Source organism: Vulpes lagopus, chromosome 18 (assembly GCF_018345385.1).
Source record: "Vulpes lagopus strain Blue_001 chromosome 18, ASM1834538v1, whole genome shotgun sequence".
Lineage (NCBI taxonomy): Eukaryota > Metazoa > Chordata > Mammalia > Carnivora > Canidae > Vulpes > Vulpes lagopus.
The window spans coordinates 22,733,330-22,754,413 of NC_054841.1; the positions used below are offsets into that span (position 1 = coordinate 22,733,330).

The window sequence follows — 21,084 nt, forward strand, 5'->3', positions numbered from 1 at the left end:
CTAGTTTTTTCTAGAGCATTTCTTACAACAATCTCTGTAACCTACTTTTTATGCCTGTTGTTTGCCCCTCCCCCCCAATGAGCGTAAGCTCACTGGGGCAGCACTTAGAAAGTACTGTTTGGATGAAGAAGGAACAGAGCCCACTGCTGACTCCCTGTAACTTCTCCCATGGGTCCCAACTCCATACTTTGAAGGGCACAGAGACCTCCTCCTTCAAGACAGTTCTCTCAGCCTCTCTGCCTTTGTGGGAGGGCTCCACGTTTTTCTCCAACTGCTTCTCATGTGACAACTCCCTCTCCCCAAAATGTAACCCATCTGTCAGCATCCCTTTAGAAGTGTTGAATCCAGACTTGAGCCAGGTAACAAGTCTGGAGGGGACGCAGGAAAAATGGAGAAATCTGGGGAGGGAAGAAGATAAAGATCCAAGAAAGAAAGACCTGTGGAGTTTCACACAGCCATCTGACATTGGACTAAGAAGCCCCCTACTTCTCCTTTCTCCCACCAAACATTTTAACCACCAACCCCCAGGATCCCTGTTCTCCAGAGAAACCTAATGAGTTTATCCTGCTAAGCACCAGATTGAGGACACAGAACAAGAAGGCCAGCAGGTTGGGGACACACCTGCTCCCCCCACCAGCAGGGAACAGCTGACACTATTTCTGGCTCTCATTCCCCCATCTCAGTAGGGAGGCCAGTCCAGGGCAGGGGCCCAGGGTTGGGGGAGAATGAGCCAGCACCAGCATGGAGACGTGGGATACTCAAGGTAGAATGTTCTTGTGAAAACAAAGCCTGCCTGGGCCAGATGTATAGAACTCTGAGGCAAAGAAGTGCCCTGGTCAGTGGGGGATGGGAGAAGAACAGATCCACACTACCCCCAGTGTCAGCAGGTAGCTCAGGCGAGCTTCCCTACTCGGGTCTGCTACTCTGTTCTGCCTGTTCTGTCTGTCAGACCCAGCGGATGTGAGGGAGCTGAGACTCAGTGCTAAGCCTAGGCACTCACCATGCATCTCCAGCCCCCATTGCAGCAGGGGACGGCATTTTGGTTGAGCCAGAGTCTGAGTAGTTGAAGAAACCAACATGTCACGGCGCCCTGGCAATATTAAATAATATTTACAAGGGGATGACGTTGGGAAAGTAATTATCGATGGTGAGAGGCAGTCGCTGCGGGGAACTCCTCTGCTGCTCAAGCGGTGAGAAATTAGACGGATGGGCTCAGATCAGCAAGGGTTGTCGTGGGGACAGTGGGAGTGGTTGGAGAGTTGCTACCTCTGCTGATTCTGTTAATAGGATAAAGCAGCCTTGGAAATAAGAGCCAGACCTCAGGAGGCCTGCATTTGAGGGGATTTGGAAATCAGGCCAGGTCCTGCCAATAGCTTCCCTTTTAGATGTGTTAGAACTGGAAGGAGCTTATAGGTCAGCAAGGCCACTGGTTCTCCATGTGCAAGGGTTCTGCCTTCCAGAAATACTCCAAGTAGTAATAATTAATTTGTTTTCACATTTTTTTATTCATCAAAGACACATAGAGGCCTGCCAGCTGGGATATGCAAAAGACAGTGTCGATGTCACTCCAGCCCCAAACAAGAGACCTATTGGTTTTTCGTCAGCCCAGTCACGTCCAGTGCAAATGTAGTTTCCCTTTTGAAAACATTTAAAATCATACAATGGTCCACTTTTAAATACACGAGGGAGCATGAAGAATATATACATCAGAAACCCCAAATCCAAGCAAACTCTCTTATATGTAGTAGACTGAGGCCTGAAGAATGGAAGTGGCTTATGCTAAGTCACACAGCTGTCTGGTGACAGGACCCAGGCTCCATCTGGGAAGCAGGGAGGGGGGAAGGCTGTTGGGGTCATGCAAGGGCAGGGAGAGTGCGTCACAGTGGTGAATGCAGCAGGTACCATGGGGCTTGGGCTTGACTCTTGTCCTCAATCCTTTCCAGCTGTGGGACCGGGCAGAATGACTGAAGTTCTCCGAGCCCATTTTCTTATCAGTAAAATGGTAAGAAGAATAGCACTTACCTCGAATTTTTGTGAGGATTAAGAGAAGTAACAGAACAGAGCACTTAGTAAATAGTAGTTACTTTTTCTTCACTCCTGTTTGTGTGGATGTTGGGGATAGCAGGTCTACATTATATAGACAGAAGACCAACAGTTTGAAAAAGAAGTCACATGACCCCACTGCTAGGTGCTGTCCCAACAATGCCAATGGGAGACAAATTCTGTCCCAGTGGAGATCTCGGCACTAAATCGCAGTGCTGTCACTTCTGGGTAGTTACTCAAAACTGAGTAGGTCTCAGGACCCAGGCCATATTCAGATTCATTGCCTCTGAATCCCTGTGGGGTGGGACTTGGGAATACACTTTAAAACATGATTATTGAAATATAATTTAATATAGCATAAAATTCACCATTTTAAGTGCACACTTTCAGTGCTTTTTAGTATATTCATAAGGTTGTACGATCTCATCACCACGAATTCCAGGGCCTTTCCATCACCTCAGAAAGCAAGCCCGTAGCCGTTGGCAGTCGACCCCATCCCCCACTCTCCCAGTCTCTGGCAACTACTAATTTCCCTTTCTGGATTTGTCCATTCTGGACAACCCACAGGAATGCACTCACATAACACAGGGTCTGTATCTGGCTCCGTCCATTCAGCACTATGTTTTCAGGGGTTCATCCATGTCATAGCATGGACCAGGAACTCATTCCTTTGGAATATGCACCTGTGATAAGCTCCCCAGGTAGTTGTAATGAGTGGGCTTCGAGAGGAAGAGAACAGTACATTCACACAAGGCCTAACTTCTGGTTATTATAGGGCTACAGGGCCTCAGTCCCTCCTTCAGGTACGCCTATCTCGGAGGCTCCACTGGTAACAGCAGGCAACGCTGGCTGCTTGCCTTGAGACCAAAGATGTTGGGCAGGGTCTCCTGGCGCTCAGCAGGGAGAAGTGGGTCTGTGGACAGTGGCCTGGCAGCTGAGGAGTAGGCAAATAAACTGCAAGAGACTCACACAAAGGGATTTAGTCTCAATTCAAAGACTTTAATGTACATTATGCTCTTGGAAAAATATCTCCAAGGAAACAAGTAGAACCGAAAGTCTTAACCAGCATGGATTCTCATTCAGAAAACTGGTGTTAGCCGTGGCCCTGGAAAAGAATGGTACAGTGACTCTGATCATAGTACAACAGTTTGTGGTCAGAGTGGCAGGACCTGTGTGTGATGGGCACACCCTCGGGACTGCAAGGGAAGGGAAGCATCATTACTTCTGTGGCTGACAGCTCTACAGCAGGACTGGAAAGATCTAGGTTGGCCAGGTCATCTCCTGAGCTCTGAATAAAGACACAGAGCTTCAATGGGGCCAAAGAAACCTATCTAGAGTAAGAACCTCTCTCTTTGTTGTTGAATCTCCAGTCACGGTGGCTCTGGTGAGGAATGGGGCCATATAGAAGGGGTGCGCAGTCCCACTTCTGGGTCTGAGACCTCAGAATGGAACAGATGGGAGGGACATGGCATCAGCAGGCCCCTGAGGTCAGGAGCCACAAGTCTTGGACAACTATCCACTCTGGTCAGGAGGAAGGGACTTAGACGGAGAAAGCAAAAGCTGAACACTTGTCAGACTCAACCCAACTGTCTTCTGGGTCCCCTCTCCCCAGTCTGGAGCTCCTGAGTGGTCACATATCCGCCATGTTCTGTGATGTGTTCCCATTTAACAAGGGACAGGCAGAAATTCTAGTCCATCTCCCTAGCACCCTGTTTAACTTTTAAGTCATCAACCGATACACCAAACCTGTGTAGTCCAGGGTTTCTTGTTTTCTAACCATCCTATGGATTAAGCAAGCAATCAGTTTTCTAGGGCTACTGACTCACATTTTTTTCCCTGGGAAGGAAGCAGGGTGCTGCTGAGGCAGGTCTCTCCCGAGAGCTTCTCTAAGAGCCCATGTGGAATTTGGTCAGATCAGCTTCATGGCCAGGCTGACTGGAACTTATGAATGTGCCTTTGGGAGGCATATTGCCTCTCTGGCACTGAAGAAACTTATTTATTGGTGAAAGAGGGAATTCTGGCTCCATCTTTGCAGAATCTGGTAGGGCCACTGCCCTGCAGGTCCCAGAAGGAAGGCATGAATGGAGAGGCCAGGACTGTAGCCGTGTGGGAAGGGGCCTCCCCTGGCTGGCAGTATTCCCAGTTAGCCAGTCTGTACACCTTCAGGGAGCTCCACCACCACTGGGGCGCAGTCCTCTGGCTCTGCCTCAAAGTCCCACCGAAACTTCTTGGTCAGGTGAGCTTGGAACTTTTCAGCTTTCTGCCTCAGGGTGGCATCCACGGCAACACTGCAGGCGGAGGAAAAGAAAACCTACAGAGAACAGAGGATAAGTCACTCCTGAGAACACAGAGGGGGCCAAGAAAGCTGTGGAAATTTCCTCATGGTGTTCAGCTCTCTGGGGCGGGTGGATCAGCTGCTGCTGGCACAGGCCCAAGACACCTGCTGTGCTCCCCCCAAACCGAGAAAGAAGGTCCAAACCCAGCTGAGTGGCTGGGGCAGGACTAGAATGGAAAATTACTCTTAGGCAGAGATGCCCCATTGAGAGTAAGGCCAATGGGGCCACCACCCTGGTCCAGTCCCCTGGGGAGCTCTCCTGGGCACCTGGGCAATAACTACACACCAGCTGGTACCAAAACAGTTTTGGAGGGCTTATAAGCTCTGCATCCCATCAAGTCCCAGGCCCTAGGCCAATGGGGCTGAACTGCTGCTCTAATCTACATGGGCCACAGGCTTACCAGTCAGAGGTTTCTATTCCCTTTGAAAGTTGTCTTTGATGTTCTTTTAAAATTGTGCTAACAGGCACCTGAGTGGCGGTTAAACGTCCAACTCTTGATTTTAGCTCAGGTTGCGATCTCGGGTTGTGAGATCGAGCTCTGCATCAGGCTCCGTGTTGGGCATGGAGCCTGCTTAGGATTCTCTTTCCCTCTCCCTCTGTCCCTCCCTCACTCTCTCTAAAAAAAAAAAAAAAAAACTGTGGTAACATGTACATAACACAAAACCTACCATTTTAACCATTTTTAAAGGTACAATTCAGTGGTGTTAAATAAATTCACACTGCTATGCAGCCATTACCATCATCCATCTTCAGAATTTGTCTATCCTTCCCAACTGATACTTTCCCTTTGTACCCACCCTAACTTTGCATTTCCCCCTCCCCCCAGCCCCTGGAAACCTTTCATCAACAAGGGCAAGATCTGGTTTTTGTTATTATTATTTTTTAATAATAGCCATCCTAACGGGTGTGAACTGCTATCTCATTGTGGTTTTGATCTGCATTTCCCTAATGATAAGTGATGCTGAACATCTTTTCATGTAGATGCACTGGCCATTTCTAGGTCTTCTCTGGAGAAATGTCTAAGTCTTTTTTTTTTTTTTTTTTTTTTTTTTTATGATAGTCACAGAGAGAGAGAGAAAGAAAGAGAGGCAGAGACACAGGCAGAGGGAGAAACAGGCTCCATGCACCGGGAGCCCGACGTGGGACTTGATCCCGGGTCTCCAGGATCACGCCCCTGGCCAAAGGCAGGCACTAAACTGCTGCGCCACCCAGGGATCCCAAAATGTCTCAGTCTTTTGCCCATTTTTAGTCAGGTTTGTTGTTGTTATTGTAGTTCTTTGTATATTCTGAATATTAATCCCTTGTTTTGATGTTCTTTTTAATTCAGTTTCATCTGACATAAACATGGGCAGGGGGCAGAGGCTAATTTTCTATACATCTGACACTCCATTCCAGATTTTCCTGGATCCCAATCACCAATGAGCAAACTCATTATTCCTTCTCATACTGTTTTACTGTTTTCAAATTCAAAAAAGTTTCAGAGTATCCCCACAGATCCCCACAATGCTCTGGGGAGACACTCCAGAATACCTATTTTATGGAAATGTAGGCAAAGAGGAGTTAAATGACTGGATGAAAACTAGAAGGAAAGGAAGTAGTAGTTTCCCCCAGACCACCCCACAGACACAAGGCACAGGGTGGGGGAAACTTTGTTCCAAATCAGTCTCCTGCTGTAGCTTGCCTGCAGATCACCATGGAAGGAATCTGGGCTCTAGGGGCCCTCACCCGACAAAGTTAACAGGTGTACTCTACAGCTGATTCCAGGGGTACTTGCTTCTCCACTGTCTGTTAGCAGGAGTGAAGCTCATTTCAGTGGTCTTTGTTTGGAGTCATTTTGTTGGGGTGGTAGCACGGACATAAGTGAGAAGTGGGGGTTACAGAATTTGGTTTCATCAACTTGGGAATCGACTAAATACAGGAGCGGGAAGCACAGCCACAACAAAACAGCAGATCAATAACTAATTAGAGGGGTTGTGTGAGCTCGGTGGCAAGAGGGCAGCAGGGAAGCCGGCTGCATGTCTGTACGCAGCTAATGGAGCTTGCCCTGGAGTGTGAATGTGGAGCCCAGCTGAACTCTGGGGAGGGGCCCCATACCAGAAGCAGAGAAACCTTGTTTCAAACAGCATTAATTTCAGAGGCCCTGCATACCCCAGAGTCTGTCCCAAGGTCCTGGGGAGCCTGCTGGCTGAATCTGTAAACTGTAAAAGCCTCTTCCTGTTCCCCTCCTTACACAGTAAATTGTATCCCTCTCTACAGAGCCCTGCCTCTCCAGCCATGATGAGCAGCTGCCAAACAAGCTCTACGGTCTCTCTGTGCCTCTACACACATGCTTTTTCCTCTGCTTAGAACACCCTTCTATCCCTGCTTTCACCTTCTTAACCTACTAATTTCTACTAGTGATTCGTGTTCAGCTGAGACATCAGCTCCTTTAGGATGTTTTCCCAGACCAAGGATGGAACAGGTGTTCCTTTATGCTCCTCCAGCGCCCAAGGTTACCACAAACATAGCCTCAATCTCAGTTAGGTAACAGTCCATTTACTGTTGAGCTCTCCCAAGAGACAAGGAGCAACTCCAAACCAGTGACTCTTTCTCCTACTATATATTACACTCCTGGAACAGAGTCTGGCATAAAGGACCCATTAGGTGTTTAATGAGCAAAAGAATGAAGAAGACCATAAACTCTATGAAAATCCATTTTTGGTTCACTTTTGCACAAGTCCTTGGGACCAAATAATTCCTCAATAATTATGTGATGGTGCTGAACAAAAGAAAGGTCTCATCCTGGAGAGGAGGTGGCCCCTTGCATACCACCAGCTCACAAGCCACTTCTTTAAGACAGGCCTCTTACAAAAGCCCAGGCTGAAAAGTCTTTGGTCCCCTAGCACCGGGCCTGAACTTCCCTCATGGCATTTCTTACACTGTGCTTGTATCACAGTGATCTGTGCTCCTCAAGAGTAGAGAATGAGTCCTTTTTTATCAACATGTCCCACATAGCATATCGCCCAGAGCCTGGCATAGAGTTAGGCCCCACAGGAAGCTCACTGAACAGATATGAATGAGATGAGATGCAGGGACTGCCCTGCATTTGGCAATGGCCAGCAGTAACAGGTCTAAACAGGCTGGGCTCATACTCATCACTCATCCTTCCCACACCCTCAAACAATGCCTGGGAGTAAAATCAACCAGAGCAGGTATAACAGAAACCTTCTGTCTGAAAAATAGGGCTTCTAATTTAAAAAGTGCTTTGTCCTTTTTAAAGAACTTGTCGATTTAATCTTTACTACAAGTCTGGGTACTATAAACCTGGGAGGTAAGAGGACAGGAAATTACTATTCCCACTGTGCAGATGAGAATGGTGATAAAGGCTGAGCAAGTAATAAATGTTAAGCAAGAGCAGGTCCAAGTAGGGAAATCGAAACCCTTTGTCCCTACCAAGACCTTTTTTTTGTCTCAACACAGATTTAATATATTCATCATATTTTCAGCACTGTCCTGTGGAGAGCCAGGGGGCTTGGAGACTACGTGCTTCTGGAACTGTCCCCTCTGTGGGCCTCCAGGACCCACAGCATAGTCCAGGTTGACTTTTATTAAAAAAGCAACTTTATTGAGGTATAACTTACATACAACTAAACTCACCCATTTTATGTGCTCGATTCTTCTGGACAAATGTGAACACCCATGCAAACATTATATGATATAATTAAGACAGGTATTAGTTTTCTTTTGGTATTCAGTTTTATGACTCTGAGGCTCACATACCATCACAATCAGGATGCTGAACAGTCTCATCACTCCAAGAAATTCCCTTGTGCTGCTGCTTAGTGGTCAAAAGCTCCCCTTACCCAAGCCTCTGGCATCCAGTGATCTATTTTTGTCCCTACAGTCCACAAACTTGACATTTTAAAAACCCATAATTCAGAAAAGGAGATATATAGACATTACCTAGTTTTCAAGCAGTAATTTACTTTGATTCTTTTTGTTGTTTTTGTTAAGATTTTATTTATTTATTCATGAGAGACACAGAAAGAGAGGCATAGACATAGGCAGAGGGAGAATCAGGCTCCCTGTGGGGAGTCCAATGTGGGACTCGATCCCAGGACCCGGGGATCATGACCTGAGCCAAAGGCAGATGCTCAACCACTGAGCCACCCACGTGCCCCAATTCTCTTGTTTTTAGATTAATTTTATGGCTTCTTCAGAAAATTTGGTAATGATCTATTTATTTTACTTATTAAAGTGAAATCAAGTAAACACTTCTTAATATCACTGAGAAATCAATCATCTTAAAATCAGAAGATTAATCCTGGATATTTTAAAAAATACTTTTGAAAGAAGACATCAACATTTCATAAACAACTGTATTTCTCTAAAACTAAAAGCATATGGGGCGCCTGGTTGTCTCAGGTGGTTAAGCATCTGCCTTTGACTCAGGTCATGATCCCATGGTCCTGGAATGGGGCTAGCCCTGCATCAGGCTCCTTGCTCAGCAGGGAGCCTGCTTCTCCCTCTCCCTGCCACTCTCCCTGCTTATGTTTCTGTCAAATAAATAAATTTAAAAAAAACAAAACCCTACAACTAAAAGCATACCCCTTGGGTATTTTTCTTTAAATATAGAAAAAAGTATTAATATTTCTATCATTAAGTCTGTATACTTTAAGATTGTAAATTACTTTAATCAGAAATGTGAAAGCCTTCTTTTAAACCCAAGTTAAATAAATTGAGTTCAGCCAGGTCACCTTGAGAAATTCAAAATATCAAGGTAGGTAGCTGAGTCACTATCTCATCCTATTTTTTGGACAAAAAAGATGAAATTTCCTAATTTTTTCAATTCCCAAATGATTATACAACTTAGAATGAAACTAGCCAGAGGTAGAACATTCTATTTCCACTTGCAGAAGAAAGTGGTGTTAAACAAAACTATAATTTCACAATGATTACCAGGAGAGTAACAAGCAGCAGGAATCATGTCTTCTGAGGTCAATTTAAAGAATTTGGGATGTTTCATCTGGGAATAATAAATGGGAGCCCACCACAGACTTCAGAATCAACTCAACCTTGCCATCCACTAGTTCTGGTGATCTTGGGCAAAATCACGTGACCTCTCTGATCCTGTTTCCTCACTGTAAAGTGAGATTATATACGTAACTCTAAGCACTATAGTGAGGGCTAAATGAGATAATGTACACGATAACTGTGTAAAGAAGATAGCTGATGGCAGAAAATGTGTGAGTAGGTAGGTGAAACTGATTATGGCAGGTGTTATGCTAAAAACTCTTCCATCAAGAGGTAAAGATGGGACATTGGCATTTAGAATATTGGCAAGAAATGAAGCTGGAAAGCATAGATGGCCTATTGTGACTAAAAGTATTTTTAAAAATAGGTTACGTGACTATAGGCCTAAATGCTATGCAATCAGCAACGAGAATCCTTATTTTGTACAGAACTCACTTTCTAACATACTATTAAATTCAGATTATCCTTTCATTGGTTTTAAACAAATTATGGTGACTCAAGTTGCTTTTAATAAAAGAAAAAACTGTATCTATTTTTGTAAAACAAATAATTTTTATTCAAGCTAAATCCATGGGATTTATAAAAACCAGTGACATCTATTCAAAAGGGCCTCTAATGGCAGAGGCCATTACGTGGCTAATTTTATACTAGCTAATGTGGCAGCCTTTAAGTGCTTACACATACAAACACACCAGTCCCTCTCCATGGGTAGTAGCCATTTAAGCTCCTAAGTAAGAAAGCCAGTTCCACTTACTTGACTACCTGGGGGCAGAGCAGGCGGCTGGCTGAGGAAGGCTTTTATGGGCTGATTCATTCACTCACACACACCCTGAGTGAGTGCCTCCGTGTGGGGTGGGGGGACTGGATTCTCACTGCCAAGATGGTACCAACGTTAACTCTCCATTAAAAAAAAAAACATTTTTTTTGTAATATCCTTTTCTACATTGTGCCTGTTGAAATCTGTCATCGTTCTAGCACATGCTTAAACGCCTCCTTCACAGTCACTCATGATCCTCTATCTTCTCAAATTGCAACCCGAGTCTGAATTAACCAATTCCTTTTTGGTGCTTATAATGTCCTTTGATCAGACTGCAGCGTTTACACCTGTCATATTAGGGGCATCTATCTACACTACCACAGAAATTATGTACTCTAGTCATCTAAAAACACCCAATAATACAACGTGAGAGAAATGCTAGGATCAACTAGGTGTTGAAAATAACCAGATGAACAACAAAACAGGCTCTGGGTAAAAGTTCATGGCTTAGTGGGGAAGGAGGCAGACAATGTAGACATTTCAGCAGGCAGAGACTGTGTAATATAATAGTGACAAGTCCAAAGTAGGCTAATAGTATGGAAAGGAGAGAGATCGGGAATGGCTTCCGAGAGAGGGATACCTTAAGGGCATCTTGTAGAATGAACAAGTTCACACCAGGCAGAACAAAAATCATGTTCAGTTAAGAAGGAATGAAACTGGCATAAAGTTTCAGTCGTGCCAAATGAAAAAGTTCTAGAGAACTGCTGTGCTTATAGTTACCAGTACTGTACACTTAAAAATATGTTAAGAGAATAGGGCTCATGTTATGTGCTAATTTTTACCATGATTTAAAAGGGGTGGTGGTCGTATGTGTCTGGTTGGCTCAGCAGGTTAGAGAAGCATCCAATTCTTGGTTTTGTCTCAGGTCATGGTCTCAGGGTTGTGGGATGGAGCCCTGAGTAGGGCTCTGCACTTTGTGCAGAGTCTGCTTGAGATCTGCTCTCTTTCTCTGCCCCCACCCCTGCTTGTGCTTTCAATCTCTCTAAAATAAATAAATAAAAATTTAAAAAAAGGGCTTGAAATAGCATAGCATGTCTGGGAACTTTGTAAGGAGAACACTACTACTAGAATTGACAGGGGAAAATAAGGAGAGATAGAAGTTGGAGGACAGATCAGGAATCAGATCAGAATGGGCCTTATGATCTATGTTTGGGCTTTTAACTTTCTAGGTGATGAGGAAGTATACAGAAAAATAGTATCAGATCTGCATTTCAGAGCAATTCAGGTGGCAGCATGGAGACAGGTGGACCACCATGGGTGGGCACAGGAGCTGACAAACAGATGCAGTCTAGCTGGGACTAAGAAGGTCTCAGGGCCTGTGTCAGGTAAACGGTATCAGAGCAGATCATCTTCTCAACAATGCTGTCTGGAGTGACCTGGTAAATCCATTTGTTTACTTTCCTACCAACATATAAGTTGCAAATTAGGGGTTCTATCTTGTTCACAGCCATATTTCCAGTCCTACAACAGGCCCTTGAATCTAGTAAGATGGTCAGCAAATCCCTGGTAAATCAATGAATAAATCTCTCGGAGGGCAGGAACCCTGACCAACATATGGATCCCTCAACACTTTCAGGAGAATGTTGTATATAAAGATAGATTGCTCAAAAATATATGCTGATATATTTTTTTTAAAGGCACGTGTCCGGGGATCCCTGGGTGGCTCAGCAGTCTGGCACCTGCCTTTGGTCCAGGGCGTGATCTTGGAGTCCCGGGAGGGAGCCTGCTTCTCCCTCTGCCTGTGTCTCTGCCTCTCTCTCTCTCTGTCTATCATGAATGAATAAATAAAATCTTTAAAAAAATAAAAAAATAAAGGCACGTGTCCTGGATTTTTCCAAATAATGACATCAAATTTTCTTGGTGAAAAGTCCAAAGACAGAATTCTTCCAACTGTCAGTCTGTACACCCTACCTGGGCATTCAGTGATCCAGCTGGGCCCTCTCAGCTTCAGAAATCACTGCTGGCAACAGCATCAACAATCAGAGCTCAGCTGTCGGTCAGCTCTGTTAACAATGGTCAGGACAGGGCAGCCCCAGTGGCGCAGCGGTTTAGCGCCGCCTGCAGCCCGGGGCGTGATCCTGGAGACCCTGGATCAAGTCCCATGTCAGGCTCTCTGTATAATGCCTGCTTCTCCCTCTGCCTGTGTCTCTGCCTCTCTGTCTGTCTCTATGAATAAATAAATAAATAATATTAAAAAAAAAAAAAAAAAAAACAATGGTCAGGACAGCCAATGACACAGTATGGCACTCCTATATCTGTATGACAGTATTAACACACATCACAAGGGGAGCACATCATTTCCACGGGCTGCTGCCAGAGGCTAGTTAGCAAGCTAATGACCCCTCCATCCCTCATCTGTTACTAGCTCATGTAACCCAGGAACTTGATGGGGGACAGAGGGCAGGATTTCCTCCTTCAGAGGAAAGATAAAGGGATTTAATTTCTCTGTTATGTCAAGAAACGATAAAAGAGCAATTTTATAACTCTTCTGAAGTGGAACACTCCTGGCTCAAACAACTGGTTCCCATGGTCTCCAACTGCCAGAGTTTTAAGTCAGCTGCCTACTTACAGGGATTCTTCCAACAGTATATTGTTTGTAGAAAAGTGTTCCATACCTCTGAGACATAAGCCCTTGGTGATGTCTCCATTGATGTCAATCAAGAATCTTTACTGGGGAAATCTACATTATATTCAGTACATAGGAGCATAAACACAAGCCTGAGTTCAAATCCTGACTCTGCCACTTATCAGCTGTGTGACCTTACATAAATGACTTAACCTTCCTGAGTCCCAATGTTCTCATTTGTAAATAGGAAATCATCCTCCCTTGCCTTGAAGGATTCCAGGGAGATTAAATGAGGGAACCCAAGTAGCATGGTAAATATAATGCCTGCTACTCCATAGGCATTTACTGGATGTGTTTGTTCCTTCTCTCAGCCCAGGTGTGAGTGGTAGGTTAGTGAACAGCCACCTTTGAAGGAGCAGGCCTCATAGTAGTCTCACACACAGGGAGAAAAAAGCAGCTCATGGAACACAAAGTATGGAAAGTGACAGCTTGCAGCTTTTGCCTTTTCGACACTTGAGAAAGTTACAAAATGTGAGTGACAGAGGCTGTCCCAAGAACATAAAGGAAGCTAATCTATTTGCAAAGGGAGGAAATAGCACAGGATGAAGATTGTAAGTTGTTTGAAGCTTCTTCCCTAATTACCACTCATAATGAAAATTTAATTGCCAAGTTAAAAGCAAATTTCACTTTTTCTGTCAGAGAATCTCTGCAGAAACTGGCACGTTTTGTTTGAACAGGAAATCAAAGTTACTTTAATGCTTAAATGAGATCTAAGGAGCTGCAGATGTTTCCCTGGAAATAACAAGCTTCAACACTCTGTCCTACTGGGTTATACCAACTTATGGTTACAGGGAGAAAGAAGAAAAAAAGTGTTTTGAGCTGAGTAACTCATAGAGGAGGAGGTTATTCAAATGCCAAGGACCCCACTGCGTGGCACTCTCAGAGCAAGGCAGGGAGACAGTGGTATAGAGAGAGGGTCTTTGGCATCAAGAAACTTACAACTGAGGAGAGTGAACCAGGAAACACAGTGAGGTCAGGAAACTGAAACAAAAAAGTGAAAGTAACCCTCCTGAAGGTGCTTTCACACATCCTTGTCTTAATTTTGATCCACATGGGTGTTAGCCAAAAGACTGCTCACCTGTAAGGTGCTGGTGAGGAAGTTATCCTGGGAGACAATGTCCACAAAGAAGTCGGCAGGGATCTCGCCAAGCTGGTGGTACAGGATGGAGATGAGGTTGATGTAGAGGGTGTGGTGCTTCATCATGGCTTCTTCTGACCGGCACAGGAGATTCAGGAGACGCTTCCAGTGCTCAAATGCCTCATACACATTCCCCAGGAGGAAGCACACAAAGGCAAACTGGAGTTCACCTGAAAGGTGCAGAGACGAGAATGATCATGAGAGAGCACAGTGCCAGCTGACTCTACAAGACCACCGATTCTACTGGACCTCAGTAATGGGTGGTGGCCTTTTATCCTGACACTCCTGCAGAACACCCCCTGCTAGGTGGGGTTTTCCATTGAGCACAAGCTCAGTAAAATTTTGTTGAACAGCTATAAACTCAAGCCACAAAAAACTAAACTGTGGTTTTATAAAATCAGACTGCAAAAGAAGAGATATACCTAGTATTTGCCTGGCACTTCAAAAGTTTAAAAAATGTGTCCATGGATATTATGCCAGGTGGATCCTAAACTTGGCTGCCTATCAGAATTACTAGGAGAGCTTGTTAAAGATAAAGCTGCCCAAGCCTCACCCACAGAGGTCCTGGTTGAGGACAGATGATGGAGCCTCTTAGTATCTGTAGCTCTAAAAAGCTTCCTGGGTGATTCTGATCCAGATGGTCTCTGTTCCAGGGCCAGGGAAATGCTGCACTACACCATGTAATCCTTAGCCCAAATCCACAAGGTGTTCAGGAAAGGTATTTTTCTCATTTTACAGATGAGGTCAAGGATCTTACCCAAGGTCACACATCTAATGCTTGGTAATAAGAACAATGGAAAGATAAAACAGAATTCCTATTGGGCAAGAAAAGAGCCTCCCAGAAGAGGAAAATTTGAGTACTTGTTCCAGGCTTAGCCGGCCAGCCAAAATCATTTGCATTTGTTTAACCACAGGGCTCTGTGATTTAACCTCTATGAATAGCTTGGTGGCTAATAGCATGACCTCTGAAACCAAACTACCTGAGTTCAAATATCGGCTCTACTCTTCAGAGATGTATGACCTTGGGCAAGTTATGCAATCTGTTTATACCTCTATTTTCTTATTTGAGGCCCATGGATAAGATTAAATGAATCAATATATTTCACATAAAGTATTTAGAATAATGCCTGGCACAAAGAAACATTCATTACTTATTATTATTCCCACATTTCCACCAGATGCCTGTCTGAAACAGAGACCCAATGATCCAGAAGCCACTGTCCTTGGGAAAGCAACTGGGTCTCTGGTTGCCAAGATACACTATTGTGGATCAGAGACATTCTCCCCGGCTTCAAATTTAAGGAGGGCTTCTGTATCATACCTATACATGGGCCATAAGGAGAACAGATGCACTCAACACTAAGTGCTCTTTAAATGCATGGTGTTTGATCTCTGTCACCTTCAGAGACATGAACAACTAGTTCTCTATTCCTAGGCTTGTGCAACTAAGTTTGTCTAGCTGCCTGATCCAGATATACTGGATGTTTGACGTTTGACTGACATTTTCAAGATATTGTCAAATTTTCTTTGTATGATAGAGGTTAATGATTTGCTTCTACTGTGGGCTTTACTTTACCTGGTTAGTTTGTGAGAATATGAGCTTAGTCTCTGAATTTAGGGCATTTACTTAAATTCATGCATTTCTGGCCCACTCTAAAATTAAGTTAGGAGATCAGAAATAATTTCAAAGAGCTGTCAGGAAGATACAAAGTTATCCCTGCAACAGACCTTTCACCAGATTACTTTGAAGAACTAAAATGTTTAAGAATTAGAAAACAGGATTTCTATTCATTTTTAAGTCAGAATTTCAAGTGTTACTTATTAAATGATAATACAGTATAATGCATGAAGATGCACCCATTAAAATGTGCCCTTTTATCAGAGTCAATGATATAAAGGGCCCTATATTCAAATTTCTCACTGATCTTTCAACAGAAAAATATGCAAATACCTGGAAAATTTGTGTAAGAAAAAATATAAATAGCTGTTAAAGATGTAATGAATATTTGCTGTCACTAGTAATCAAAGAAATATACACTGAAATATCATTCTCCAACTATCCGGTTGGAAGAAGCCTTTGCTAAATTGCCATTTCAGAGGTGATGGGCTACCGCCTCACCCTGGCAACACACATGCACTGATTCAACAATTTCAACTCTTAATGTATGTATAAGTACATACAAGGATGTTCATTAGATGACACAACAGGGAAAATAGGGACATCTTAAAGGTCCATCAACAGGGGACTAAAGGGAAACACATAGAAATACAGAGAAGAAACCACAATGAAGCATTGCACATGGATACAAAATGAAAAATAAATACAGCCAAATGTAAAAAATGGTTATTTCTAGGTGGTGGGAATTGGGAGTGAATTTTTGTTTTATTTCTATGATGACCATATATTATTTTTGAAACAAGGGAGACAAGTAACAATAAAAACAGTAATAATTTTTTAAAATAAATCACTATCCTGGTCTAAGCCAGAGACCAACACTTTGAATCAGGAGCAAACTGAGGAGGCAGATGGGAGGTTGGGAAGCCCTGGGCTCTGGTCTCACTTTGACCACATAGTTGACCATATCCTTTCCCTCTGTGAAACTCAATCTGTAAAATGGGCTGGGCCATATCATGGTTGCCAACAGGATGGGCTGCATCAGGTTCACCTATGGTGCTCTTATTATTTAGAGAGACAGATACTGCTGGGGCCCCACTCCAGATCTCTTGAATTAATCTCCAGTAGGACTGGGCATGATTGCTTCTTAGCCAAATTTAGGAAACACTGGACTAGATTCCCTAAGGTGTACTCTCTACTATACACCCATCCCTTGGCCCACTCCCAAAGAATCTCGTTCCTCCTCACCAAGCACATCCTGGGGGCTGCTGGGGAACTGCTTGCTAAGCATAGTTTCCAGGGCGTAGCTTAGGTCCATGCTGTGCCTGGTTATCTCTGCTGGTGTGGCACCTGCCGGGAACATCTGTGTGGGCAGCTCTGAGAAGCGGATCTCTGTCCCAGCTCTGGGCTTCATCTCTGGCAGCCGGGCTAGGCCCTCCTGGTAGCTTTTGCACTCAGTGCCACAGCGAGGTAGATTCTGCTCCACCCGGTCCTTGGTGTGCTTCATGGAGAGCACAGGAAGCACCTCTGAGAAGGCACAGATCTGGCGGCTCTCAGGCTGCAGCTTCTCCATTGTGGCCTCACTGATAAAGCTGGTGAGTGAGATCCACTTTTTGAGTGTGGCATATGGGTAAGGTCCCAGGAACTGGTCCAGCTCCTGGAGGTTGGCCCTCATGGCCTCCACCTCAGCCTCTGGGGCTGGGGACAGGTCCACCTCTTCTCGGACTGCATTCCAGCGCAGGACTATCAGCCCCCGCTGCTGTAGACTAAGGAAGAAGCCCATACGAGGCCCCACCTCCCTGGGATTTGCCTTGTCCACAGAACTATAGTGGAGGAAGTGGATGCCTGGTGGGATCATCTTCACGCCCCGGAACTTGGGCCCCACCTCCCATGAGTTGTAGTCAATGCCAAACTCTGTCCCCTTGGGCATATTCAGGATGACCACAGTGGCCCCTTCAAAGAAGAGGCGCTTGGCAAGCTCAGGATCCATCTGCATGGCAGCCATGGGACCAGTGCTTGGTGACCAAAAAGAGAACCCCTCCTGTCTTTCAAAACAACTGAAAAAGAAAGAAATCAGAGTTAATTGGAATTTCAGGAAAGATGCTTCATTTGCTGAGGATTCTACATGTGCCAGATTGAATCAGATCCTTGACATAATTATCTCCCTTAATCCTCACAATACTGTATCGATTTTACTAATGAGGAAAATAAGACTCAGAGAAGATTTTGTGTTCTGGTTTACCAAGAAAGAACACTCATTGCACAGTTGGAAAGACATCGAGGAGAAGTGACAGGCTCAAAGTCACACAAGGTCACACAAATTAGAACCTGGGTACCCTGTCCTCCAGGTCAGTGTTCTTCACACTGTCCACTCAGGATCTGCTCTCAGATCTCTCTCTTACAACAGAGGAGGAAAGTGGGGAAAGCCTGGGTGGGCTAGTCAAAACTACAACTGTGCCTAGGCTGTCTCACACTATAACTGTCTAAACCGTATCACTGAAGAGTCCCAAGGAGTTGAGAAGGATGATTAAATTCAGCATATACCCAGTTTCCCAAAAGCCTCCAGACATGGACAGAAGGTGGAAAGTGGGTGCTCAGCATCTAAAATTTACAAAATGTCTGGGAAGTGGTGAACTTTTCAACCACAAACCTCTTCTCCTTTTACACATAAAAAGGAAACCCAGGGAGTGAAACAATTTCCCAAAAGGCCCAAAGTCATGGCAACTCTGGACTCCTTGCCCAGAATGGATTCAGGTGGCATGGCTGGCCTAGGATCAGTATTTAGAAGAGAAAGAGCAAGAACACTTATTTTACCCATCTCTGAACTATCCACAGGGACACACTGATAAAACGTGTAGGCAGGCAGACACTGCCTAGGTGGTATTTATAGGATGGTTCCAACACGAACTAATTTAATCCAAACAATTATCTAACCTTCTGGTCCCAAGACGCTTACCTATTCAATTCAACAAATAATCCCTGTGGAGGGTCTGGCACACCCGAGCTGTGCCAGATCTCTGCCTGAAACAACGATCTGTGAAACCTCCACGGAGTAGGACAGTCACTGCTGCCTCTAGGCACTTCCAACCCAGCCGGAGGTACAAAGAAGACCCCCAAATTTCACAAACAGAAGAACCAGCTACTGTTTAATTTTTCTTACTCTTTTTATGTTAAGCAAGCAAAACAAAACAGTGACGAAAGGAAGACCAGCCTGTTTCCAAAAATGTTAAGGGTGTATTTTATCATCTTAACGCCAAACAACAAATGACTCTCACTCTAAATAAATCAGTTGTTTTATTTTTCCCCTCAGACTGCAAGTCAAAACTCATTAATGGGTTAAGAAATCAATTTAGAGAGTCTCAACCAGCATTAATTTTTTAATGAAAAGAATTTTTTAAAATTTTTTAAAATTTGTATTTATTTATGATAGTCACAGAGAGAGAAAGAGAGAGAGGCAGAGACATAGGGAGAGGGAGAAGCAGGCTCCATGCACTGGGAGCCTGATGTGGGATTCGATCTCGGGTCTCCAGGATCGCGCCCTGGGCCAAACGCAGGTGCCAAACCGCTGCGCCACCCAGGGATCCCTGAAAAGAATTTTTTAAAAAGCGCATGATGAATAATAAAGGTAACTGTCTTCTGAAGTTTTGTGGGTTCGTATGGATACTTGGTTATGAGATAAAATGTATTTGTTACCGTAGGCTGCAGTCAAAAAAAGCCTGAAAGCCACTGCTCTAAATAATTTGCATCATCATCTTCTTATTCCCAACCCTGAATTCAGAAGGCACTTAATAAATACTTGCTAAAGGAAGAACTGTTGCATTTAGAATAACTGTTCATCAACTGGTCATTTTCCCTTGTGGGATCTGTGTGTTCCCTCCTTGATAATGACATTCCTTTACTTCAATCCCACCAGCCACAATTCTCTTCATTGTGTCTTCAACAGCTGGCACAGGGCCTGGCACAGAGAAAAATGCCCTGTAATGCAAAAAGTCACATCCATCTGCTTCTTGCCACCACCCCCTTACTCCAAGTCACCTATCCCTCACCCAAAGTGTCACCCCTCCAATCTGCTCCCCATCCAACAGCCAGAGTGAATGAACTTTTCAAAGTGCCAACCTAGGCACGTCACCCCCCACACTTAATGCCATGTGAACGGCTTCTCTTCTGGCTCCTGAAAAACCAGAATTCTTACCACGACCTAAAGACCTGCACGGCCAAGGCTGCCTGGCCCCTCCCAACTTCTTCCGAGGTTTCTTACCTTGCGCACCCCCACCCCCACCACCACCCCACCCCCGGGGAGCTCGCTGTTCCAGCCACACTGGCCTCTTTCAAACCCTCAAGCAGGAGGCTCCCTGAATAGAAAACCCTTCCCTCCCCTCGTCCTCAGATCATTTTTCTAACCTTAGCTCCACAGTCACTTCCTCAGCAAAGCCTGCCCGACCCGGGGTTAGGTCAGGTATCCTGGGAGGCACTCTCCGGGCACCTGGTACCTTTCCGTTTCAGGCACCAGGCTGCAATTTTGCATACGTTTAATAGAGGGCTGTCACCTCCGAGGGAGTTGGGTCTTTCTGCGGCGCTAGCACATACTAGATGCTTGACGAGTATTTATTCAATAAAAACGTGATATCCGCTTTGTGGATGAGACAAAGGGGGTCGGTTCCGGCAAAACATGTTACCCGAAATTATAGTCGGACAAAACCATATAGGGCGCCGCCAAGGAGTCTCCGGGCCCGCAAGTTCTCAAGTGAGGAAAAAACGCTGGGTTACCCCGGGTGCCCCACGAAGTACTGGCGACGGGGTCTCTGGTGACGGTTTCTCAGGGGTAAAGGCCTGCGGAGCCACCGGGGTCCCACCACCGGCCCACAGGGCGGGGCGCGGGCGTCCGGGCGAGGCGCCCCACTTCAGGGCACTCCATGATCCCGAGCGGGAAAAGGGTGGCTTGGCCTGGCCACACAGACGACGAAAACATGGACGGTCAAACAGGCCCGGAGGCCGCACTCACCAGCTTCGGGCTCTTCCCGGCTCTCCCGCGCCGCGGCTACGCACCGGAAGTCCTCGTGCTTTGGCTCGGAAAGGGGCGACCGGGAAAGCGGCCCGGCGGAACTCTCGGTCTCGGGAGGAACGGTCCGCGCCTGGAAGTCCCCGCCCCCCCCCCCCCCCCATGTTGCCTTTTGCTACTTTTTAAGTTACACGTGTGAACTCCTGAACCATGGATAACAACTTTCACCCAACTGGGCATATCCTGCTCCAGAAACACATCCACCAGCCCTGCTCCTTTGGTCTCCATCAGTCGCGGTCCCTGAAGCCGGGGTCAAGATCATGGCTGCCTGGTAGCCACAGTCAAGATGCTCAATCATGGTCCAGGTCCGCCAGTTTCTACCTGAGTGTCACTACTGGCCCCGTATCACCCAGTTGCAGCTTCCAAACCACACTCAGTCCGAGAGAAGATTGTCAGAAACCCAGTATGCGGGGCAGAGAAGAAGTAGTCTTCAGCAA

At 45.3% G+C, this 21,084-nt stretch overlaps 1 protein-coding gene across 2 annotated transcripts; it reads right to left on the reverse strand.

The window, feature by feature from the left end:
• Nucleotides 1-3,021: 3,021 nt before the first annotated feature.
• AAR2 (AAR2 splicing factor) lies at nucleotides 3,022-20,652 on the reverse strand. Of its 2 annotated transcripts, none has more exons than XM_041733352.1 (4): nucleotides 20,591-20,652; nucleotides 16,837-17,645; nucleotides 13,914-14,143; nucleotides 3,022-4,354 (listed from the first exon to the last, which is right to left on the reverse strand). In XM_041733352.1, the coding sequence occupies exons 2-4, from the start codon at nucleotides 17,591-17,593 to the stop codon at nucleotides 4,187-4,189; spliced, it is 1,155 nt and encodes a 384-aa protein (XP_041589286.1). In that variant the 5' UTR covers nucleotides 17,594-17,645; nucleotides 20,591-20,652; the 3' UTR covers nucleotides 3,022-4,186. The 2 variants fall into 2 exon arrangements, with proteins under 2 accessions (XP_041589286.1, XP_041589285.1); XM_041733351.1 differs by lacking the exon at nucleotides 20,591-20,652 and adding an exon at nucleotides 19,990-20,584.
• Between the last annotated feature and the right edge of the window lie 432 nt (nucleotides 20,653-21,084).

Excerpts from the sequence above, each read along its gene's own strand:
- AAR2 (XM_041733352.1), bottom strand. The coding sequence starts at position 17,593 with ATGGCTGCCATGCAGATGGATCCTGAGCTTGCCAAGCGCCTCTTCTTT. Across the intron at positions 14,144-16,836 it reads CAGCCCCCAGGATGTGCTTG|GTGAACTCCAGTTTGCCTTT; the intron begins GTGAGGAGGAAC and ends TGCACCTTTCAG. Across the intron at positions 4,355-13,913 it reads TCCTCACCAGCACCTTACAG|GTTTTCTTTTCCTCCGCCTG; the intron begins GTGAGCAGTCTT and ends TGTTCTCTGTAG.